Source organism: Pantherophis guttatus, chromosome 4, assembly GCF_059756535.1.
Source record: "Pantherophis guttatus breed Tessera chromosome 4, ASM5975653v1, whole genome shotgun sequence".
NCBI lineage: Eukaryota > Metazoa > Chordata > Lepidosauria > Squamata > Colubridae > Pantherophis > Pantherophis guttatus.
The window spans coordinates 121,582,303-121,608,675 of record NC_142066.1 but is presented as its reverse complement, the minus strand read 5'-3'; the positions used below and the strand labels follow the sequence as shown (position 1 = coordinate 121,608,675).

Here is a 26,373-nt window from a genome sequence, read left to right as displayed (position 1 = left end):
GCTATTACAAAGATCTTTCTATTAATTTTATTCATTTAGTTTTATTTTATAAAAACTCTAATAAGCAAAGTACAAATGAAATCCAAATTTAGCATTAAACAGTTAAACAAATAAAATAATTGGTAAGTGTTACATAAAACATATTAAATTAAAACATTGATTTGTTACTAAAGAGCTTGTTATTATAGTGACAGTTTTTAAAAATGTGAGATTTTCTGTCTCATAAATGATCATATCTTCCTATTCAAAACAGTTATTAAAGTTTAAGAGTGAAACCAATTATCCAGAAAGTAGTGCCTCAAGCAGATCAGAAGGGAAATGGCTGTGCTGTTATTTGTTCCATTTTAACATCCTTGATGGCTTTTGCTTGAACAAATACAGCAAATGAGGTCAAATTCACCATTGCTCTGTAGGCATCCCAGGGTGACAACAATTGAATGGGTCATTCTAACAGTGGTGCATTTATAGTGGACCTCAGGGTCAAAGTCTAGGGCTTTGAAACCAAGAATATCTCAGATGATTATGTCTGAAGCTAATGTCAATGGTGACTCATTCACAAGTTGGCAATGGTTGATGCAAAATTCTTGCTTCTCGGTAAACTTCTAGTTAGAAGTGTGCTAGGCATGAATATCATTATAAATTGCTAATTATAGATGATCAATTAACTATTTGTACTTAAATACATTTTTTTATTTCCAGAACAAATCTCTGTACAGCATGTGTACAGCGATAGTATCTAAGACAATTAAGCCTAGCATTTAAAATTAACTAGTTATATTCTACTTCTTTCTGTTTCCCAAATTCCAGGAGAGAGAGTTGGAAGACTATCAAAGTGAAGCTGCCAAGAAATTAGTCAGCTCAAAAAATGGAAATTGGAAAAGAAAAACAAACAGACAGTGGCAGAAAAGGTAGATTCCAAGGAGAAAAGGAACTGAGCTGACTGCAAAAAAATTACACAAAGGACTAGATGGACTGAAATAATTTTATTATTTTGGCTAGAACTTGATCAAAGTAGAGAAGAATCTAAATAAAAGATTAAAGGTGTGAAAAAGTTTATGCTATCCCTACAGTTTGCTGGACAGCAGGACAAAAAGTGGGAGAAGGGGCAAGCTAAGAATCATGTATCATTTAATTTAATTTAAATTAAATTAAATATTAGACATAAATGTTATAAAAACTTTAAGGAGTGACACTGAAAGTATAAAAACAATACATTTGTGCTTTAACTCAATATTTTGATTTTTTTAAACCTAAGAATGAGTTAAGGAATTTATCTGATCAATGTTTATAAATAAATTATTTTTTAATTTGTTGCTCAGATTGCAAAATTCAGGTAAATGCCCAGTGTAGTGAATTCCAAAAATGTATAAAGATATGTTTATTCAGTTGCATATGAAAAGGAATGCATCACGAAAAGCTACATATAGTAAAAGATGCAACTTGTTCTGCAACAAAGAGATTGCTCTCTGTTTCTTTGATTATTGCACAAGTGAGATGGAGAAGAAATTGTGTGAGATTCATTCCTGTCTTCACTTCATGCATTACTGTCTGATAAGAACAGTAGGAGAAAGTCTATAGAAGATGTCAACAAATGATAAGGGCATATTTCAGTTGATGCAAGTTGGAAAAACAATAATAGGGAGCATAGAAATGGAAATGAAAACAAGGTCCTGGGTTAGTTGGTTTTCTTGCTTCCCTTTACCTTCACAGTTTAGATTATACTTACCATGCCAATTATATATGTTTAGTATTTCTAATAAAGGAGACAATATTATGTTTCTAGAAATGGGGGAAATAATCAATAAAATTCCAACAATATATTTATGAAACACTGACAGATCTATATTTAATGAAAGGGTGTCACATGAATATTATTTTTGGCAGCTTCTAATTTAGCAGTCTCTATGGTAAAACGAGATTAATTACAAAATCTTTTGCCTATTTATCTATATTCTATGAACTTGGCAGCAATGTCTGAAAAAGTAATTTAATTATACTAAGTTTATTGTCCTTGACCCTTATCCTGCTTTTACAAACATACATAGTAAGATTTGTGTGTCTCAAAAAGTAACAGCAATCATACCATTGCAATTCACAAACTGGGTGTAGGCCAGATCATCTTCTGTCCATAAGCAATTTCAAGCATTCCAGTTGTTGTTTACTGGACAATTATTACCCAATGTAGCAGCAGTGATGCTGGGATAGGAGCCTCTGCAGTAACTAACCTGGAAAGTTGACAGAACTCCATAAAATTGGATGACTTCTGACCCAAACAGCAGAAAAATGGAAGAAATCCCGGATCTTTGCAACTTGGGGTACGGATGCTAGGTTTGGATTCTGGAGTAATCACCTATGAGAAATGTGGAGGATTTTTCTAACTTAGAACATTGTGCAGCCTCTGAAAACTGCAAAAGCATACCCATTCTCATTTGATTTTCGAAGACTGCAGAAGCTATACAAAAATGACTTCTACAGAATTCAGAAGCCACTTAAGAGCACCGCCCATTCTCAGGTGCTTCTACAGCCACCAAAAATCACATGAGAATAGAGCATATTTTCAAGAATAGTTGTTGGGTATTGATGGATGCTGAACTGTCACCCAAAATGTTGTGATATGCCATCTTTAACAAGCATTTCATAGGTTTGTCATTACTGTTCATAACTCTAGTTTCTCTAGTTGGCATCTTGAAAGTCTTACCATTGAGTTGAGGTTCAAAATTTATATCATCCTTCTGCATATTGTATCATCAGTGTTTGTATTTTTCTTTGTATTTGTTCTTTTTATGACTATGTAATTGGTGGGTATCTCAGTTGATTATGGAAGAGGTAATAGTACTATGAGTATTATTAATATTATATAATAATAGACTGTTATGTTTATTTCTAATGCATAATATTGATGACAAACTTTCATCTGCTAAGAGATGCAAATATAGTAAAACAAGAATATACTGTATGAACTGTAGTTACGGTAAATAAAGAGGGTTTGAAAGTTTTCTGAACACTTGCCTTAAATTTGGTTGAGAATTACAACTTCCCCTTGTGTCTCACTTGGATTTGTAGATCATTGTAAAAATTGTTAAAATGATTAAAAAAATAATCCCATTCCTATGTTTCATTTTATTTCACATCTTTTATGAACAAATTAGGAAAAATACCTCATAAATTGAAAAAAATGTACATTTTTTAAAAGCAAAACATTGTTTGACCACATAGCATCCTTAAAACTTCCCATTTTTCAAAACACAGCAGCGCGGAGAGCAGATTCATTCATTACACTTTGCATTGAAAAGACAACATTTTCATGTCCAAATTCTTTTCCTGTTAGTGTGCAATCCAATTTTTAAATCCCCTTATTTTTTTTATAGCAGTGGGATTTTTTTTTTAAATCAAAAAGTAATTCCTAAAAAAAAAAATCTGAGTAAAATCTGAAAAATTAGTTTTGTATATTATCACAGCCATTAAAAATTATTCAGGCAAAAAAAAAAAATCAAATGTGATAATACTTATCTTCCAAATGTGCAATTATATATCTTCAGTTAATGGAAATCAAAGCAAATCTCTGAAAGAAAATGTGACTGTGCTGTTGTTGTTTTGAAGTTGTGAAATTATTGCAAGTTAGAACCATAATGTTTTAGGACCTTGTCTCCAAGCTGTTGGCTTCTGAATTTTCTTCTTGAAGAAAATCCTAAACATAGTTGTTCTTTAAACATTGTAAATATTTCAGTATGCTCTTCCATTATAAATTAAATGTGGTCCTCCATTACACATGTTATCTGTCATTTCCTGTGAGAATTGAAATGGGTAATCAAAGTCAGTTATACTGCAATAACCTAGCCCAGATTTAAACAGCACACATTTGTAGCTAACATCTGGCCCATGTAAGCATTACTTTGAAGCAGTGGTGGGTTCCTCCCAGTTCGGTCTGGTTCGGCCGAGCCGGTAGCGGTGACGATATGACATCACCGAACCGGTTCTCCCCCCCGCCCTCCCACCCCCCACCCCCGTTATTCTTACCTTTTATTTGGTCCCACCCCCAATCTATTGCTGCCTCCTGAGTCCCATCTGATGACTAGAGGGAAAAAAACTGTTTAAACTCTTGCCGCGGGGCTTCAAAGGGCCGTCCTACAGCTGATCAGTGTTAAAAGCAAACAAATGAGTCGGGTTGTAAGTGCGAGGACTGGTCATAAGTGCGAGGACCTTCCAGAAATGACTCTGACCAGCTAGCCACGCCCACCTAGTCACATGACCTCCAAGCCACACCCACAAAATAAGCCACACCCACAGAACTGGTAGTAAAAAAATTTAGAACACACCCCTGCTTTGAAGGATCATTTTCCACAAAAGAATGAGTCTATAAGTAAACTGATGTACAATGTGATAAATTGGGTTATTATGGGGAAAGCTTTGGTCTTATTCAACCCCAAAGTCTCAGACTGCTTACAGAAGCCAATGTTGAGCTTACATATCTAGAATATGATGTGACATAACGAAAATATGAGAGATTAGTGAAAGTCATGCTTCAGCCAGAAAATTATAAGTATGCAGAGCACAATCTTTTTCACAAATTGACCTTAGCCATTCTAGCACATATACAAAATATTAAAATAAAGACACCTTGATTGCCTGCAAGAGACATTGAAATAAAATAGGCTTACTGATCTTCAGACTTTTTCATTGATTGAGGCATTTATGATTATTTTTGTTATTTTATTCTTGGTTACCTCTCATTTCAGCTTTTATTTATATTTCATCTTCTTTTCAAAGTGGGCCTAGCCAGACCTAGATCTTGAATCTTTTCTGGCATGATTCCTTTCCTGGCTGTGTTACACTTGTCTACAACTGTTATTCATACACCAACTAATATCCTAAGTAGCAGCACATGTAGGAAAATCTTTTTTCCTGTAAGAAGCAGCATCTGAAATGGTTGCCATAAACTATTTTTCCTCTATGTTTATCCCATCTCCACTTTTATCTCAACCTAAGGAAATGGACCACATGTTCATTGACAAAAGAGATGATGCTAGAACACTTTCCAATGCCCATACCTTGGACTCAGCTGGGATTTCCAGATAAGGTGTCAGATAATGTTGATTGAGGTGAGGGTGTGGTGATGTAGACACCTGTCTGCTGTGAAACAGAGTGAGATGCATAAATTCACCTTCTTTAGTTTTGAAACAATGGATGGAGATAACGCAAGTCGGTCTCATAAAATGAGTTCAGGCCTCAACCAAGTCACTGTCCCAATATATAAAACAGGGAATCATGGTGCGTGTTTACTTGAAGAGTGTTAGCCGTACAATGTAGTCCAAACTAAGAAACCAATGCCATTTAGGTTGGTTTAGGACTATTTTATTATAACAACTAGGGCAACAAAACTTGCAAGTTTGAATGTGTTTCCCCCTTTCTCCTTTATCTTTGTGTGAACTAGGAAGAGGTTATTTGAGACATTTCCTCAGGTTACTTTCTTGGTCTGGGTCTGAGCCCATTTATCTACCTTTGCACCTTGGCAGTGGCTCTTCCTCCTGTCCTCATTCCCTCTTCCGTTTTATGATTTTCATACAAAATAGAAATATTTTCTAAAAAATATCTACCTCTGTACGTGTGTGTGTGCAGATAAATAAATAAGCTGGGTGACCTTGGGCCAGTCAAACAACAGGGACAGAGTTATATAGCCTAAGTGTAAAATAGGATAATTGAAGAAGTATAATAATTATGTAAGCAAATACCCTGTTTCATAGTAGTAATTTTGTAATTTTTCTCTACTAGTAAATTTTTCTCTACAAGCCCTAGCTTTTTTCCTCGATTATTTACTTATATTTACTTATGTATATTTATACCCAAATCATTATTATTACTGACCACTGGCCACCAATTGTTTAACAATTTTTCCTTTTTATGAATTTTTTATAGTAATTATGCATGCAATATGTATGAAGCTATGACAAACTGGTTGATTAGAAAAATAATATATGTGGAGAGAGAAAGAGAGAGTATACAGTATATATATGTGTTTGCATATGTGTAAACAAGCTATTTGTATATTCGGTATATTGAGCAACAAGCCTCCAACTCTAGCATTATTCTACATAGATTTTAATAAAGTCTTTCCTATAATATGGATGAAGATTTCTGAAAATAATCAAGTTAAGAATTTTCTTTAAAAGCACGAAGTAAGATTGGTTTATGCGTTTCTGTTAAAAGCAACATTTCTAATTCATCATAATTCCCTAGAATTCAGCATACCTTGGAGGTAATTCTGGTGTTGGGGGTATCACTGGGCAGCTGGGCAGTTCGATTATTTCAATACCTCTTAATCTCTAATACAAAATAAATTATAAATAAAGCACAATCATTTGTATATGTTTTTGTGCATATCAGTATTAGACAAAGTTGTACTTTCTGTTCAATGCAGTACTTTTCAGCTTCCAAATGAACATCCTACTCTTTCCTCAGTAGGGCAAGGATGGGCAGCACACAATCTGCAGACAGTCTCAGACATCCTTCGGGTCATTTTTCTGAGATTCAGCAGCAAAATATAGGTATTTAGTAAGCTGAATGTTTCAGGTCTCATACATACACAAGTTTCTAATAAAAACACGAGAAAAAAAAATAGGTATCTGAAATACCTGCTAAAATAGGTATCTGAAATTGGAAAATTTGTCTTTTTTTTTCAAAATAGCTCTTTATCCTTAGCTATACTAAAGGTAGCCCAAGAACTAATCAGAAGACATATAATCATTTGCTCTCCCATCAGCAACCTAAAGTGGTACAATCCAATGACACGTTCATTGTATGTAGCTGCAGATTGTGTTGCTTGTCCTCCTACACATGATCTTAATCTTTGGTAAGCTCCAGCTCTACTGACTATAAAATATATTTTCATGCAGGAAGTGGAACAGATATACAATTATACAGCCATTAGCTTATTTAGGCCAAGGAGCTCTATATTTAGTGCAAAGCATTATAGTTACACAATGGAGCTATGTAATTAGTGGATGCATTTTATTGAAATGAGAGTACTAGAAAAGCTGGAATAACTAAACATAACTTTTTAAATTGTAATATAGTTGATATTGCATAGATGTGCATCATTTTCCAGTGACTTACAAATCGATCAGACAATTTTCTTGTATGGTTGCCTGTATATATTAGAAAAAAATGTTTAAAAAAACAGCATAACAAAAAAACACACGTGAACTTACTTTTTCAGCCATTTCATGAGAGTGATGTAATGAATGTTCTCTTTCTGAAAACATTCTTCTTTGTTCATAGCTGGCTAGTCGGCAAGTTAGCCATGAAGAAAGAGTACAACCACCAATTCCAATGCATGCTAGAGACATGGAGGTAAGGTGTAGGGGATAGAGAGCTGAGGATTTCTTTGTTAGAGCTCGAAGAAACTGGAAGTTTAATATTCCTCCAATTAACCCACAGATACAGCAAGCAGAGAAAAGTATCATCTGATAGGAAAGAAAAATTCACATTACTATGAGATGATAAGATGGAGAAAGCAACTCAGTTATGTATTCATTTGAACTCAACCGCCAGATAAAAAAAATCAATCAAACATGTTGATAAAAATACATTTGAACAATGAGAGTAGCAGCTGCAAACTTTTCAGTGACTATTCTACCTCTGTTTACTATATTTTTTTTTTGTTTCAGCTAACAAAATTAAAATTGAATGTCACTGTTTTAATGCTGACCTACAAAATATGGACTGATTAAAGCGTGTCCTTCCCTTTATGGCATTGTTTCCCATTTCCATTCAATGTTTTACTGGTAAACAAGAATTGTTATTTGGAAACTTCATAGCAAGAAAAATATGTATACATTTTTTACTTGCTGTAATGGTGAAATAATGATTTTTGTGGTCAAGCATATACTATGCTAGGAACTGTGCTGTTCAGTATCAATACGTCTCAGGCAAATAATATACTGGACTAGCTAACCAACAGCAATTTGGAGTACATCACATCACACCATACCAAAGCAACCAACACCAAGTACATTTGGAAGATTTTTTATTTTGAACTACCTGAAAAGGAAGAAGATACAAAAAGTGAAAGTAGGGCATACACACACACACTCACACACACACACACACACACACACACACACACACACACACATTTCTTTCTGAGGTTTTCACGGGTGTTTGTATGTAGGTCTTTGGTTATTCGGGTTTTCTCCCATGTAAAATTGGAAGTGTCTTGGCGACGTTTCAATGAAGTCTCATTCATCATCTTCAGGCTGGTGTTTTCGGCTTCGTGCTTCTAGGAGCAATGTGAGATTGCAGCTGTTTCTTCCTTTTAACTGCTAGTGGGGGTGTGAACTGATTGGGTGGGAGCTTGGCTGTGTTCAGATTGGGTGGATGTGTGTTTTGATTGGTTGGGGGCTTGGCTGTGCTCTGATTGGATGGGGGGGGTGTTCTGTTTCGGTGGGGGCTTGGTTGTGCTCGGGTTAGTCTGAGTTGCAGGGGGATTTGAGCTGGTGAGCTGCGTTACTGTTGTTTGGCTTTGTGTTCGTGGTCGTGCCACATCTTCATGGTGGGTGTCAATCTGCTTCATGTATGGATTGGAGGGGTTTAAAGTGGCTAATGATGCAGCTGCGGTCTGGCTTCTGGTCCGTGGTCATGCCTCATCATCGGTGTGGGTTTGAGTCTGCTTTCCGCGTGGATGTGTGGTGGTGACATCCTGTGTGGCCCTCATGAGTGTGGGTCTGGTGTCATTCCTCGTGTTAGGGACTTATTTGTCAATAAGGGCGGGTTTCCAAATGGTTGGTAGGCGGGAGGAAGAAACAGCTGCAATCTCACATTGCTCCTAGAAGCACGAAGCCGAAAACACCAGCCTGAAGATGACGAATGAGACTTCGTTGAAAGATCGCCAAGACTCTTCCAATTTTACGCGGGAGAAAACCCGAATAACCAAAGAGCTACACACACACACACACGTGTGTGTGTGTGTGTGTGTGTGTGTGTGTGTGTGTGTGTGTATCTTGCTCCTCTACCACTTCCAGTGTCTTGGGGTTTTATTTTTCAATGATTGCTTAAATTTTGGCCATATGGCCATATAGGAACTGTAATGATTAAAGACAGATTAATCAGAGAAGCTGAATAAATCTACCACTACTAGATGCTTGCTAAAATCTCTTGCTTAGGCCTGTTTCATTAACAAACTTTTTGAAAGATCTGCTGTTTTATGAGCCAGCAGTGGAAACCTGCAGAATGATGAATAAGGGTAAAGGATGATACAAATAATCTTTTCAACTCTCCCTCAATTAACATCAATATTTAATTATTGCCTTTCTTTTTCATATGTGTTTATCTGCAATTTCAACTACTATCTAGTTGTCATGAGTATATAATATATAGGTAGTTCTCGCTTAATGACCAATTGCTTTAGTGACCACTTGAACTTATGATGGACTTCCACAGAGCTATTTACGACCCATTTTAGAATTCTAATGTGACTCCAGTCTTTGATTGCATTTTGAGCCCTTGGCAATTGGCTTACATTTATGGCTATTTTCAGCCATTGGGGAAAACAGCCTCATTTAATGACATGTTCATTTAATGACTACACCATTTGCTTAATGGCCACTACAAAAAAACAGCCATAAAATCAGCTGTAATCACATAAAATCAGCTGACCTATTTAACTTAAGATAACTTAAAATAAATTAAATTAACTTTAACTTAAAATAAATTCATGCTCAATTTCTGTTGTAATTAGAGGACTACCTATAAGCAGTTTTACTTACTCGGGAAATTCCACAGCCTCAATAAGTCTGTCTTTACCCCTAAGAAATTTATCTCATAGTTCAGAAACACCAAATGATTCAGTCCAGTCCTATATTTGCTATCAATCCAAAACTGGAACAATGTCAAGAGAAGTATAGACTGAGTACTTTGTTTTATGTAATGGCTTTAATTACTGTGCCCATTTCATTAGATGAAAATATATATAATTTTCCAACTTAGATATATCTTCTTATATATCTATCTAACTATTATTAGATTATTATATCTATCTAACTATTATATATCTATCTATTCTTATATATATATCTAACTTTTTGAGTCTGATGGCAGAAATGAAGAAATATCATAAAGAGTCAATATATGCACAGCTTACATTTCACTTATGAATACTTATGAAAAGTTTAGTAAAACACTTACAATAAGTCCTGACTTTTTTTTGGCACAGAATATTCCGCATACTCCACAAAGCAAAAACTGCAAGGAGAAGAAAGGTGTATTTGATATTTTTATGGTCTAGGACAATAGTTGAAGCCTAGCTGTATTTTAAGTACATAAACAGTAACAGAATACCCTTATCAACCAGGTGATATGTAGATTATAATTTCTGTCTGTCAAGATTCAATTTAGACAAATCTCTGTATATTTAGTGATATTATTTCTAATGTTATTTTCAAGTTCAAATACTTTCTCTTAACTATGTACTACAGCATGTATAGTAGGTATATTACCCAGAATTTGTTTTTTATTTCTGTAAAATAATTTGCAACCATTCTGTAATTGTTATTAAAACACCTATGTAATGCACTCTATTTTCTCTTATCAATTCAAACTTGGCCAAGTAGTAAGAATATTCATGATAATATGCAACAAAGCAAAACAAACACTAAAAGGTAGGAGTGTCTGCAGGGTATAATCAAATGTCAAGAGATGAAGACAAAGTTTGAAACAAAATTTGATTATTTGTTATTCATTCCTCCAAAAAAAAAAAAATCTTCACAGACTAGTGGGGTTTCTGAAATTGTTCAACATGGCTGAGGAATCTCTTTAAATCTTGTTTAAACTTTTTTTTAAAGATACATCCCAAAATTATTATGCTAAAGTATGTGGTAAATTAAAGCAGATTTTTAAGAATATTACTTAAATATAGGCACATGCTCTAAGAAATTAGCATAATTTAACTTCAAGCTTGGACTTCTTTGGCAGGTCATGAATATATTTAAAACATCCATTTTTATTCCTGGCTTTCCAACAGAATATATTTGTTGTGTTGGCAAATTTCATTCATCCCAGCCTCTCTTTGATAATTATCTGTTTAATTTTACATATTTCAGCTACATACAGTTCATGGTTGCTAGTCAGGGTCAACACATTCATAGCAATTCATTAAGCAACACTATAATTTATTAATACAAATTCTTTAGCAATGAAATAAATGGGTGTAGTGGAACACATTATTAATTCTGGATTATTGATAAATGATTGAAGAGTATTCTCAATTGTGTGATCTGTTATAGTCTCCTAAATATGATAATTGTTATTCTCATATGGCCCTGAAAAAATGTTTTGTGACAAATTCTCTTTTTCCCTATATTTGAAAGTCTGTATTTATATATGTATTTACATAAACATAGTTTATATAACTGAAAAATGTCTAAATAAAAATACTATTGTCATGGCTTTTGCTTCCAAATGTTAAATACCACAGCTCTTATCTGTTTTGTGAATTTAAGAAATTTATTCACAATTAATTATCAGGTAAATTTAAAACCAGTAGGATGTGCACAACATTTTATGTAATATTTTATATATGTTCTGGAAATATTCTAAGCTTAAAAATACTCATTTTATGTTAAAAACCCTATTTCTTTTGAAGTAGAACTGCTTAAATTTTAAAGCACTTCCAGATTGATTTTTAAAAAATTCAAACAAAAACCCCCATCTATTTTGAGCTTGAATACTCTGATCTTAATTTCAAATTTGAAACTTTCAACAGACATCATTTCAGTTTATTATTTTTAAGCAACTACTGAAGAAGTGTTCTGCTCAAAAAGTTTTTCTAAGAATTTTAATTCAGGGTTCATCAACAGTAGGTCCAATAATTTACCTTCTTTGTTCTTTGAAGTCAGACTAATCCTGAAATTAATTATTAATTGCATTTATATTCTGCAATAATCAAATATTTTGGCCAGTTATTTAACCACAGGGAAAGACCGTAATTTATTAGCAGTAATTCTCACCTTCATTCACACACAGTCTCTTTCGCTCCCTCTCCCTCGCTCTCCCTCGCTCTTTCTTTCTCTCCCTCCCTCTTCCCCTCCCCTCTTTGTCTCTCTGTCACCTACACATACATACACGCAGATCAGTTCTTGGTAGAAAAATAACTAATGCCATAGTTATTGCTATACAATTACTGTATAATGTACAGTATGTAAATGGGAGAGGGATCTGTTTACTTCTTCAGACTTTAATATTGTGCCATCTCTATTGGACATGCAAAAAGTGTAATAATAATATAGCACAGATTCCTCATTTCATTTGTTACATGGAGTTGACTGCTACACAATGAAATATTACTTCTTCTATTCCATGACATGGAGTCTAAGAGCATGAAGGTCTGCCTTACCTTCTTCCCCATGAATTTTCCTATCAGTACAACTTAAAGGCATAGGCATTGGATAAGGCTTTTCTGACAATGTATTCACCTGATCTTTGATACTTATTTATACAGTAAACTATATGTATATGTATATGTTAACTACTTGAAAGAATCTAGGCAGATGATGATGATGATTGCTGCTGCTGCTGCTGATATCATAATTAACATTTCACCTGCAGCGAATGCAATTTGCCACATCAAATACTGCAGAAGAGTTTCACTCTCTAAAGTTGAAATTCTAGTTTTGGGGAGAAGAGATGTTACAAAGTGAGGAAACTCCTACCAAGAAGGAACTGCTTTGCTCCATCGAACAACTCCTGGATAGTGGGTGAACACAGTGACACACAGGCATGCATACTCACAGACACAAACATTGCTGAAATGTATTGAGTGTATATATTGAGCCTTTAAGTCGGTATTGACTCCTGGTAACTTCTTGAATATGTCCCTGCAATTTTCTTGGCTGGGCAGATTCTAATGGTAAAGATTGCCCCACAAATAATAAGCATCCATACTTTTATATAAATATTATCTCCTTGAATTGGGCTCCAAGCAATCAGTGTAGTCCCATGATATAGCTGTTAGTCTCCTAAAGCAGCATCTAGCCCCAGTGTATCCCACAATACAGTCTACTAAACCAGCATTTAGTACATACAGTACATACAGTTGTTAGTCTGCTAAACCAGCATGCAGCGACATTCTTTGCCATTTATAACTTCCAAGTTATCTTCAAGGCTGTGCCATGTCCTTCCTACAATAGACCTTTCCCTGGTCTCTCCCAATTTTCATTCCTAACATTCTTCCTAGTAGACTTTGTCTATCTCAAAGCAATTTCAGCAGAGTGACCTTAAATCATCCCTTCTACCCACTCTTACTCACATGTACTTTGGATCCCAGCTTCCATGTGCTGTTACTTCAGAAAGCTGGGATATTTTTTTCATTCATCAGAATGATTACTGTTAGAAAAAAAATTGGCATGGCACGAAATAATTTAAAGGAAACAATACATAAAATGGAACAATTGTTTTAATCATGAGGTTTATAGTTTAAAGATGGAGATTTAAAGTTTAAAATGGAGACTTAAGACTGAGAATCTCCATAGACATTTAAGATGGAGATTGCAGACTGAATGTGCTAATCATTAAAGGGCATTGCAACTTGCAACTATGTGTCCAGGTATCCATGCAATTGTGAGTTTGAAAAAAATACTGAATCTTTATATGAGAATCAATATAAGAATGGAAATCCAAGAACTCTTCTAAATATAATTATAGAATCATAGACTTTGAAGAAATCATCTGGTCACTAGGTGCCATCCATTTCTCAGCACACAAATCCAAATTAAAGAACTTCCAATAGGCAGCAAATTAAATTTATATTTGAGTACATTCAATGAAAAAGAAGAGATCCTAGTTTCTTTGAACATTTGTTCTTTTTCTAAACTGTGGAAGCTAATACTTTCCAACATTCAATCAGAAATTACATTTCTGTGGGTTAAATACATTACAACATGTCCTGCACTCTGGGCTGCCAGAGAACAGGTCTCAGTGTTCTTCTCCTTTCAAATATTTGATTATATACCTATGGTCTTTTCTAGTGTAAGCAAAACCAGGTCTTTTAGTCTTTCATTGCAAAATCTTATTACTATTCCATCATCATCTTCTTTCCCCTCTCTTAATCTAAATCCTTCTTAAAAGATAGGATCCAGAAATGAACACAATATTCAGGCATCAGCTGATCAGCATAATGGAACTTTACCTCCCATGATTTCCAAACTTTATTCTGTTGATGCAGTCTAAAATCGCATTTGTCTTTGGCAGCCACATCAAATGCTGACTCATACTCAGTTTGTAGTCAGCCACTATCCCAGTATCTTTTCCATAAATATTCTTAAGAAGCTAGAAATCCCACATCCTGAACCAGAGGTCAACCCTGATTAAGTAAAACAGAATAGCATACATAAAACAGCTTTCAAATCCTACAAAGTAATTACAGTACCTATATTAAATTAGAAAATTGTTCTATAGAGCCTAGGAATTTTTGTGTGGAAAATTAAATATTAGAAAAATAAACATATTTATAACCAGGATTATGTCGTAAATTCATGTCTAGTTGGCTGTGCAGTTCAGGCTTGTTCAGCAAAAGTATTCTTTATTTTTGATGAATCTTTGTTTCAGGTCATTGAAATGAATGCTGTCATTTTAATAGTGAATGTCTCAGTATTACACATATTCTGGTGATTGGTTGTTCTGTTTCTATGGAGAACTAAATCTTTGTTTGGTGGTTTCAAAAATTTAGAAGTATTTGTATTCCACTCAAGAGACCAATTATAGATCACATTGTATGGCTAGAACAAGCAAATAAGGCATTTAGAAGCAAAGAACAAAGAAGATAACATTCCCAAATAACAAAGAATTCCATATTTTGATATTTATGTGACAGAGCAGGGATTGATAATGCTTTCCATATAGATTTGATTAATGGAATGATTGATCTATGATTAAATTCCTTTTTCTATAAACCATTAGAATCATCTCAAAGTTTGGCTTTATAAAATTAGTTGTCTAAGTGTTTTCTAAGATAATGAAACTTCTTACATTTTCCTCTTCTTTTTTGCTATATTAATAATCAGAAGAGTTTCACAAAGCTAAAGAAATGCTATATTTAGATGATTTATGCAAAGCACCTCCTTGAATCTTCTTTACAAAATATTGTGTCTGGAAAACGACTGTGAATTGTTAGGCCTCATCTGGAAATGCCAATCACTATATTCACCATTTCCAGCTATTTCTGTGTGACACATGTGCAGAAACCTCTTTTTGCTACTACAGCTGCTACATGTCAGAACTCCTATAGACAGACCATGTCATCTCCATAATCTGAGGTGAACCACATTGCTTGTGCAATGCAAAATACTTTGAAGAAGCATGAAAATTTACAATATCCTGTATATCTTACAATTGAATGGAATTCAATTTCAAAATAAATGTAAACATGTACTCTAAGATATTTTATAGGTACATGTTTATATTTTTAAATATTAGATTGGTCTGGCTAACAAGCTCCATAAATTTATCTGAATTTGATTTTTTAGTGCAATATGCATACTTATTCAGAAATCATTTTACTGGAATTTTCTTCAGTCTTTTCAGACAGCAGAAAATGTATACACTTATAGATATAATTAAAAATTATCTGAAAAGTACATAATGGAATACAAATAGCATATAGCAAATTCTTCGTTTAAGAAAAGGAAATCAATATACAGGTACAGAATGGGGTTAACCTGGCCTCTAATAATATTTGAAGAAAACATCCCAGAGAAGGAGTTGATATAAATTGAGTATGAGTCAGCAATGTGTCAAGGCTGCCAAAATGCAAATTGAAGTGTAGGCTGTATCAACAGAATAAGAGTTTCCAAACCACAGGAAATCATTATTTCACTCTATTCTGCTCTGCTAAAACTCCTAAATGGTATAGGACCATATCAAACTGAAGAAAGTTCTAACACAGACAATAAAGATCTAATTCCTATAAAAGGAAATTGAGAGAACCAGGATATATACTTTGAGAGGATTGAGGGAGGAGTCTTCAAATATCTGAAAAGAAACCACACAGGAAAATAATCTAGCCTTGTATCAGTCCAGAGTAGAGGACATGGATTACTGAATACAGGAAGGCAGTTTAAATGTTTGAGGGGGGGGGCACGACTCTTCATAATAAAGCAATTCTTGAAAGTTTCATTGAAACGTATTAATTTCAATGTGTTTGAACACATTGAACACATTGAATGTGTTCAAATACAGGTTAGCAATTCATTGATTGGGGATGCTTTAACATTGAGCAGAGGATTGTACCCAAAAATGTAATGCCCTTTTCAATTTTATGATTTTTTACACATGTAGTTCAGGAAATCTTTATTCTCGTGGGCAGTGGCTCCTATCTGACAGTACAGAATATATTTTGATATAATACTTATGAATATCATGTGGTTCAAGTATCACAATATATATATATATATACACATATAAATAAATGTGATTCTATTTACTGATAACAAAACCACTGTTCTTTTGCTTTTAGAATTAAGATTTCTAAATAGTCCAGTTACATTCCTATTGTCAGAGATGGTTCCATCTACCAGTTTGAATATTGATTCTAATAGGAGGCTAATAGGATATGTTAACCACCTTTGTTAAGACTTTATTTATCTAACTTGTTTTATTTCTATTTTAAATTTTGTATTGATATGTTTTATTTCATGGCTGTTCACCGCCCTGAGTCCTTCGGGAGTAGGGCGGTATACAAATCTAATAAACTAAACTAAACTAAACTAAACTTTATTAATTGTATGCTATTCATTTTTGTGCACAATTAAACAGTTTCATTAATTTTTATTTATGAATATTCATTATTTGAAAAAATAGTTCTTCAGAACCGAGATATCAAGATTAATTAATGAAAGGTTTTGAAAACATCAGTATAAACTGAGAATTGGAATATCTTCATGCTATATGGTACCTTTTGTCTATCCTGTTGTTATTATTGGTAAGAATAATTTTTATAATGGTAAGTAAGGACCATGCTTGGTGTGCTGTGGTCTTAGCGACTGAACAACATGGACTATGCTAAAAAAAATAATCCTCTTTCTGCCTTGCTTTATCTGCTTTAGCCTTTGGAAAACATGTCTGAATTTTTTTAAAATTCACATTGTTTTTAACTAACACATTTAGTGATATAGATTTTGATTTCATGTTAATAATTCTAAAGTGATACATTTAACATTTACAGGCTGTGATGATTTATTAAATTGTTATTTGGTATTTTATAATTCTCTTCTGGGCCTTTGGATTATATCACGTGGAGTTTGCTAAAGCAATTTGTAAGACAGGTAGGAAAGATGCAAATAAATAAGAAAACATGTTATATTATAGTTTCAGAGGATCATTGTAGTTTGTAAGGAAGTAGATGAAATAGGGATATGGATTATTTCTATCTATGTAAAGTGAGGTATTCAGATGTAAGGTTTCCATAGTAACCTTCCTGCTAGCCCCTTAGGTGTGAAACTGGGCTTCTATCCAGCGATAGCTATTTGAAAACTCAAGTGGGTCAAAGGTCTTTGCATTTTTATGTTATGTTATTTTTAGAAAATAAGTGGATGCAAATTAGCCTTGCCATAATGCTGATGCCTCAGAAGTTATTCATTTTTGGATTTTTGCTTTGTCCTATTTTTGTTACCTGAGTCTATCATAGTTGAAATCATAGCACTGGCTAATCAAGCCTATTATTTGAATTAAGCTTTGACACACACCCCAAATTAAACTTAGTTGGGGTTCTTCAAATTAATGAACTGAATTCCTAGACTATATAGACAGTGGATTAAGAGCAGAATTGCCTATTGTTTGAATCCAGTCATTTCTGTTATAAATTAGGGTTTATGGCTTAGCATATTATATGAAATCACAATATAAGGATGTCTTGCACATGAAATCATACAAACTAAATTATTATTTAAAATGTAATATGACCCTAATTATAAAACCATTGGCTTTATACTAGGGTCATAAAAAGTCAGATTATTGGTTTGATTCTCACTAGCCATTCATATGAAGGTGTTACATTAACTAGTCTTTTAGAAGCCAGAGATTAGGGGATATTTAGTTATGTAAATAAACTCAGCATCCTTTCTTGTCCCAAGCAACTACTGGAGCTTTACATCTGAAGTAATGCTAAGAACACTTTAGTAAAATATAGAAAGTGGCAATTTCCTAAACTCCTTGAGAAAGACAATTTGGAAGATAAAAGCTGGAGATCCATAAGAACACCAGTTTGGTTGGTGAAAATGCTAAATTTACAAGCCATCTGTAGTCACACTATTTTTTTTCTTCCCCTTATTAAGGATACAGAATTCATGGAGAAGGATATACACAGGTCATTCACAAAAAGCCATTTTGCAGTGGAAATGAATATGGTGCAACAATCAATATGCTGCTTATGTAGGAGACCCACAATTCTGAACACATATGTATGCACAGAGACAAGTAACAGTAACTGTAACAGAATTGGAAGGGATCTTGGAAGTCATCTAGTAGTCCAACCCCCTGCTCACACAGGAGACCTATTCTAAGGATTCAAACCGCCCAACTGCCAATCTTTCTGAATGACAAGCTCAGTGTCTTAGCCACTGAGCAAAGGGGAAAAAAGTGAAATATCTTTCTTAAACTATATAGTAGCATAATAGATGCAGGGCTAAATCTAAAAACTACAAATAGAACAATATTCTTCTTCTTCGTAGCATATTCCTGCAGGTTCAGGATCCGCTTTCAAATAGAACAATATCAACAGGACAATATTAATTTGTGCCTAATTTGTGAACTTAAAAAAATAAAAAGAGTGGGATTGGTACAATCCCAACAGCCATCTTGGTTGCCCTTGGAGGTGGCCTGACTACTTCCCGGTTCAGTTGCACAAAAATATTTGATACAGTCTAAACATATGAAGATATGAGTCCTAGTTATCACAATTATCTATAAATACTTTTCCTGCTCCACAAAACCACACACAAGCTTTGGTTTAAAACAAGAGAGTATATGCACTCATAAGCATTGTTGCATTATTTTTCATTCTATCAAAGAGGTAGAAATTTTACAAATAATTTTGCATTTATTTCCATTTGGTTGCCTTTAAAAAAAAACAGTTCAGGTTATGAAAATATCATTTCTCTTTTTATTTGTTTCTAGCAAATTAAAATTAAAATTGTGAATTTCATGTTATATTTACAGGAAATATAACTGGAAAGTAAATTCTTCAGTCAACTTATTCCTCCTCTTCCGGACAAAAGTTCCATTTCAATGAGACTGTTTAATTATTATTGCCATCACTGTAACCTTAAGCAGTACTGAGCACTATCTAGAAAATTAAGCATATTTAAATCTTACCTTTTTAGTAGTTTTTAATACTTTAGTAATTTAGTACTAAATTAAATTTAAATTATTAGTAATATCTATGGAAATAGAGTTTAAGACTATGGTTACCAAAGCTTGTGTTGTAAGTGTTCAGCTCATGAAATTGAACACAATGAAACTGAATACAATGTAAACATCAGCATTTTATTTGCTTTTCTTACCAAGAAATTGATCAACAATATAAGATGCCACAATGAAAAATGAATTCTCCCAAATGTAGAGTTGCCTGTTGAATTGCTAGTGAAACCTTAAGTAGAAGATATAGGAGTTCTGCCTCAGCACAAGTATATAATGCAGGGCTTCAAAACTCTCAGATCTTCCAATTTTTCAAAAATGTATATTTTTCACATAGGCATTTATTTATCCTGACTTGAAACTGTCAGATGTTTGGAACAGGGTTATTTTATATCATCAGCATAGAGTGTGGTTGGAGAGGGCAGAGTTTGACATCCCCAATTTTTTGGCCCTGCAGTATGTGGGCACCAGTCTTCTGTGGCTTTGAAGGGAGGGGAGGATAGCCTTCCATAGGCTTGCTCCAATAAAGTTCAGGTTTTGCTCTAAAATGCATTGTAGGAATTAGAGAAGCAGCTTCTTGGCTTGGATCATGCAGGTCAAAACTACACAAAGCATGCAAGAAAAGCGGGGGAGAGGAAAGAAAAGAGAGCTGCACAAAAGAAAGGGGATTCGAGAGCAGACTGCATTCACCATCAAGAGTTAAAAGAGAGTGAAATAGCTAACGTACACACACCCCGCTCCATACCGGAGAAGAGTCTCCCAGCTGAGTTGAACGCTCAGAACCCGCAAGAACGAGGCTGAAGCTGACTGCCCCCACGGCCACGCTAGAGACTCCCAGCCCTATCTCCAGCATGGATAACACCAGGAGGCTCCCGATGATCTGGCTGCTGGTGCACATCCTCTCTCGGTCATCATTCCTACCAGTTCAGCTACTAAAACCAGACATTCGCCTTCTCTGGGGTGGGGAGACAAGGAATGGTCTCCTCCCCCTCCCTCCGGTGAAACTTTTCTCTGTTCTTTAGCAGCCAGGGATATCCACAGTCCACAAGGCCACGGCGCCCCAGGACAGGGCGTGTTTTTCGCCTCAGTTGGAGATCCAATAAAAAGAGGTTCTATGCTTTGCAGTACCGACTTGGACGCTTGATTCGCGTCGTCTAGATGATGTATGCAGCAGCCTGGATCTGGACGTATCCCCCCCCTCGCGCGCGCAAACTCCCCCCACCCTTTTTTTTTCGTCCCGGGAAGAGAGCGGAGATGGAGTGAAGTGGTGCTCGCAGCTTCGCAGATTCTGGGCTAATGAGGGCTCCGTGGGGAGCTGTCCGCGGTACTGATCCCTCCTTCCCGATCTTTCGCAATGAGCGTCCTCTTCAGGTCCTTGTGATTACAGGGGTCTTTCAAGCTCAATCTCTTGAAAGCACGTGTACTTTTTTTTCCCTTCTGCTGCTGATGTCCTAATAAAGTCACGTTTTTATTATGTGGCTAGTCATATACACATATTACATGTGTATATGAATGAATAAATAAATAAATAAATAAAATATCCCTGAGCCCTGGCAGAGGCAGATTAAATTCAGCACCAGTTCTCTTTAGCACACAGAAAAGAGAGATAGGAGACATGTCACCTCCTGCTTCATTCTCATTGGAATGACCTCGCAAAGAGTTGACTGTAGGGAGGGGAGACTGAAATAGAAAGTCCAGCCCCTAGAAGGATTAGGCACTACTCTGACGGAGTCAAAAATTTACACAGCAATCCCACCACAGGCACAAAAATGTGTGAAGCAACATTAGCTCCAACATGTGCATCTGTGTTACTGTCACATCTATAATGTTCAAACTGAAAATCCCATCCACATACATTGTTTCTCCCCACCTCCACCATTTTCCTTGATCTCAGCAAAGACCTAATGACTTCTTTAAAAATATTGCAAACAATTTGCAGAGTGACATAGCATTTCTTCATGATATTAGCTGTCCATATTAAGAAACAAGTGATAGTAGCAATGTTAAAATGCTGGAAAAGAGAAAATGTTATGGCCGCAGTTATGGCCTTCATCTACATTGTATACAAGAAGTGGAAATATTTAATAAATATTAAAATTCATTCATTCTTGCATGTGCTAGGTGTGCTAAATTACTGGCTTAACAATCAGCAAATTACATGTCAGTTCAACATTCTTTGGAGCTTTTTGTGGGTAGATTTTTAATAGAAAAATGTTAAGCATCTTTAAAATATAAATGTGTTCCAATGAAATCAAGAATGGTAATTTGATAATGTGACTTTTCCCATTTCTCATTTGCTTGGCAATATTATGAATCCATATTTTATTGTTTTGTTTTGTTTTGTTTTGTTTTGCTTTGCTTTGCTTTGCTTTGCTTTGCTTTGCTTTGCTTTGCTTTGCTTTGCTTTGCTTTGCTTATTATTTTATTATTTATTTATTTATTTATTTATTTATTTACTTATTTACTTATTTCATAAATGTGGTTACATAATGCTCAGAGCATTCACTGAAAGGAAGGGTAAGATTATTGAAGGATTGTTGAAACTAAGATTGGTTGGCTGTGATTAGTATGGACATAGGTGATCCCTTTAAAAAAGCCATCGTTCCTGTAGTTTTCCACAAGATCTATTCTGCTGTTGCCAGGGTCATAACTTCTTTGTTACATACTGAGCCAGATCACAATTTCAAAATTAGACTGACTTATGAGTGACTCAATACCTTGTTTGAATTGTTGCATTTGTTCTGCTTTGTTTCTCTGGTACCTATATGTATATAGGTACATATTAGTAAGAGATATTGAACAGCAAGGGACAATAATATCCAAATAAAGGCTAAATCAAAGGGAAAAGTGGAGAATGACATTAGTTGATGCTACACAGATGTTTCCTAACCTATCAAATACCTACCATCTACCAAGAAATTACAGCATAATGTATGTCACAAACTAGAAAATATCATATCACATAGTAGGAAGATTTGAAAAATGTGCTTCATGCATGGAAAAATGTTTCCATTCATAAGAGTTATATAGAATGGTTCATTTAACTTAATTTTCTCACTGACATTTTATATTATGTGCAGAAGGACTGGAGTGCCATAGCTTTGATTAATTTAATCAGAAGGAAAATTGAGGCTTTTCAGATAGGTCTGTAATTTGCTATATTTGCTCTTTTTTCCAGATAACTTTTGATTGAAGAGTACAAAACAATGCTCAGGAACTCATAGGAAAATTCATATGGAAATGCATTTAGTCTCCATTACCATCCCAACACAGAATGACATTTCTGAATGGACATAAGTAATTTTTCCTCTCTTTTTAATTTCAATTTTTGTTTTGAGAGATTGGGTACATAAAATAGCTTGTATTTAGTGATGGACATTTGATTAAATCAGTGCCTAAAGTTACATCACTTGGCAGAAAAATTCTATAAACTTCCGAATAGAGGGAGGTGGGATTTGCAGCTTTTACTGACTTAAAGGCAGTTTTTTATTCCATTTCCCAAGAAAAACTTTGAAGGAAACAAGCTAACACATTGATTGATTGTTGTCTACTTAATTTGATTATCTAGTTACACTATGACACCACTCTGCAAATTAAAGGCACTGATTTTGATGATGTAACAAAGCCTATTCACCATCACAAATGGATTAAGCAAGGGTGCAGACTATTTTTCTTATTGTTTAAACTTTACATTAACAAAGTTGTACTTTTTACCAATCCAGGCTTCTATCTTCCATTTCTCACCCATTATCCAATTCTTATGTATGCAGAATTCAAAAGGAATTTGAAACTGGAAATGGTTGGTTCAGATTTGAATATTTTCCAATTTGAATTGTTTTGCTCACCTTTAATTTCAGATCCATAAAATAATGCTTGAACAGTTAATATACATACCTTGCATGGCTCTATGCTGTTCATCTAGATCAGTTGTAATGATCGGAATGCATCTAACAACTTTACACGAAAACAAATCTGGGCTTGGATGGAAGATCCTACTTAGTTCCACTGAACATTTGGATAGAAATAAATTAATTAATATAATGTATATTCAATTTCTAGTAGTGGTTTATTTAAAATGCCAATGATATGCTGAGTATAAAGAACAATAAAAAAAATACAAGATTACAAGAACAATCCAAATATGCTGTATGAAATATGCTACTATTTCTCATCAGGTTTCCCTCTCCCTTTCTCCAATATTTTGGTAATAATTTGACATAAAACTGTGAATTCTAATTCATTGGTGCTTGCAACCTGATTCCTTTGCTAATTATCAGAAAGAAGCATGAATGCTGGCCAGGTTCAACAATAGTCATTTTTATAACATCCATTTAACATTGCTAGCCTAAACTTGCTTTTCATCAATTAAAATAACCTGGCTAGTGCTATAGGATTTCATAGTAAGCTTGCTGGGATTTCATAATAAGCTTACTGATTAATAATAATAATAATAATAATAATAATAATAATAATAATAATAATAATATTATTATTATTATTATTTTATTTCTATACCGCCCTTCTCCCGAAGGACTCAGGGCAGTGTACAGCCTATTTAAAAACACAGGAACAAAAAAAAAAAAAATTTAAAATCATTAAATAATTAGGCTCCAATTAAAATCCCAGAAATTTAGAATACCCCAATTAAAAATGTTATGTTAATAGCCCGGCCTGGCGGAACAACAGGGTCTTCAAAGCGCAGCGAAACACCCGGAGGTCGGAGATCTTACGTATTTCCAGGGGCAGTTCATTCCACAGGGCTGGGGCTCCCACAGAGAAGGCCCTCCCCCTGGGTGTCGCCAGCCGACATAACTTGGCCGATGGCACCCTGAGGAGACCCTCTCTGTGGGAGCGGACTGGTTGGTGGGAGGCTATTGGTGGCAGAAGTCGGTCTCGAAGGTACCCGGGTCCTATGCCATGGAGCGCTTTAAAGGTGGTAACCAACACCTTGAATCGCACCCGGAAGACCACTGGGAGCCAGTGCAGCTCACACAGAAGGGATGTCACGTAGGCGCAATGAGTTGCACCGATAACCACCCGCGCGGCCGCATTCTGGACCAGTTGGAGCCTCCGAGTGCTCTTCAAGGGGAGCCCCATGTAGAGAGCATTACAATAGTCCAACCGGGAGGTGACAAGGGCATGAGTGACCGTGCGCAAGGCGTCCCGATCCAGAAAGGGCTGCAACTGGCGAATCAGGCAAACCTGATAAAAGGCCCCCCTGGCCACGGCCGTCATGTGCTCTTCTAAAGACAGCTGTGCGTCCAGGAGGACACCCAGATTGCGAGCCCTCTCTGTGGGGGGCAAAGATTCACCCCCAATAGTCAGCGATGGCACCTGCTGACTATATCGGGGCGCCGGAAGCCACAGCCACTCGGTCTTGGATGGGTTGAGTCTGAGCCTGTTCCTCCCCATCCAGGCCCGCACGGCCTCCAGGCAGCGGGACATCACATCAAGGGCATCGTTGGGGTGGTCTGGGGTGGAGATGTACAGCTGAGTATCGTCAGCGTACAGGTGACACTTCACCCCAAAAGCACGGATGATCTCTCCCAGCGGCTTCACATAAATGTTGAACAGGAGAGGCGAGAGGACCGACCCTTGCGGCACTCCCCATGCGAGATGCCTCGGGGTCGACCTCTGTCCCCCTGCCAACACAAACTGCGAGCGGTCGGAGAGGAAGGAGGAGAACCACCGCAGAACGGTGCCCCCTATTCCTAACCCCCTCAACCGCTGCAGCATGATACCATGGTCGATGGTATCAAAAGCCGCTGAGAGGTCTAATAGGACTAGGACAGAGGAGCAACCCCGTCCCGAGCCCTCCAGAGATCATCCACCAACGCGACCAATGCCGTTTCTGTGCTGTACCCCTGCCTGAAGCCCGACTGGTACGGGTCCAGATAGATAGCTTCATCCAGGTGCCGGGGAAGTTGTCGTGCCACCACGCTCTCAACAACCTTCTCCACAAAACGAAGGTTGGAGACTGGACGATAGTTGGCTAATTCAGCCGGGTCCAGGGAAGGCTTCTTGAGGAGGGGCCTCACTACCGCCTCTTTCAAGGTGGCAGGAAAGGCACCCTCACTCAGAGAAGCACTTATAATCCCCTGGAGCCAGCCTCGTGTAACCTCCCGGGAGGCCAGCACCAACCAGGAGGGACACGGGTCCAATAAACACGTGGCGGCACTAATCTTACCCAGGACCCTGTCCACATCCTCGGGAGTCACAGGATCAAACTCCTCCTAGATAACATTCTCAAGACCTGCCCTCGTCTCCTCCCGTGGACTCATCCAGTCGGAGTCCAAGCCATCCCGAATCCAAGCGACTTTATCATGCAGGAATTGCACAAAATCCTCAGCACGACCCTGCAAGGGATCTTCCTGCACTCCCCCCCGAAGAAGGGAGTGGGTCACCCTAAACAAGGTGGCTGGGCAGTTCTCTGCAGATGCGATAAGAGCGGAAAAGTGGTTAGACTTTGCCGCTTTTATCGCCACTAGGTAGGTCTTGATATAAGACCTCACCTGTGTCCGGTCGGAATCGGATTGACTAGTCCTCCAAATGCTCTCTAGGCATCTTTTCCGATGCTTCATCTCTCTCAGCTCCTCAGAGAACCAAGGAGCCAGTTGAGATCGGCATCGGGTCAGAGGCTGCAAAGGCACGACGCAGTCCAAAGCTCCGGCGGCCGCCCTTTCCCAGGTGGCCACCAGCTCTTCAGTCGAGTCGTGTGTTAGGGTCTCAGGGAACGGCCCAAGCTCCGTCAGGAACCTTTCGGGGTCCATCAGGCGCCTGGGACGGAACCATCTAGTTGGCTCCATCTCCCTGCGGCGGGGGAAGGTGGTAGAAAAGTCTAGTTGGAGGAGCGAATGATCTGTCCATGACAAGGGTTTAATATCTAGGTCCCCTCTACCAAGATCATTCAACCACTGACCAGAGACAAAAATCAGGTCCAGAGTGTGTCCCCCTATGTGAGTTGGGCCTTGAACT

The 26,373-nt window shown here is 36.4% G+C and overlaps 1 protein-coding gene across 6 annotated transcripts in view; it reads right to left on the bottom strand.

Moving 5' to 3' along the window:
• Window positions 1–20,971, bottom strand: part of TMEM196 (transmembrane protein 196) — a 48,353-nt gene extending 27,382 nt beyond the window's left edge. The window contains exons 1-6 of one of the 6 annotated variants that reach the window (XM_060685686.2): window positions 20,126–20,970; window positions 10,180–10,236; window positions 7,206–7,460; window positions 6,247–6,320; window positions 5,049–5,130; window positions 2,226–2,350 (exon numbers count right to left, since the gene is read on the bottom strand). In XM_060685686.2, coding sequence (XP_060541669.1) covers window positions 2,226–2,350; window positions 5,049–5,130; window positions 6,247–6,320; window positions 7,206–7,460; window positions 10,180–10,236; window positions 20,126–20,296 — 764 coding nt within the window. In that variant the 5' untranslated portion in view covers window positions 20,297–20,970. Of the gene's footprint in view, window positions 1–1,283; window positions 2,351–3,100; window positions 3,787–5,048; window positions 5,131–6,246; window positions 6,321–7,205; window positions 7,461–10,179; window positions 10,237–20,125 lie in introns of those variants that run through there. The other 5 variants (XM_034402468.1, XM_034402471.1, XM_034402472.2 and 2 more) reach the window with 5 other exon arrangements.
• Window positions 20,972–26,373: the final 5,402 nt, after the last annotated feature.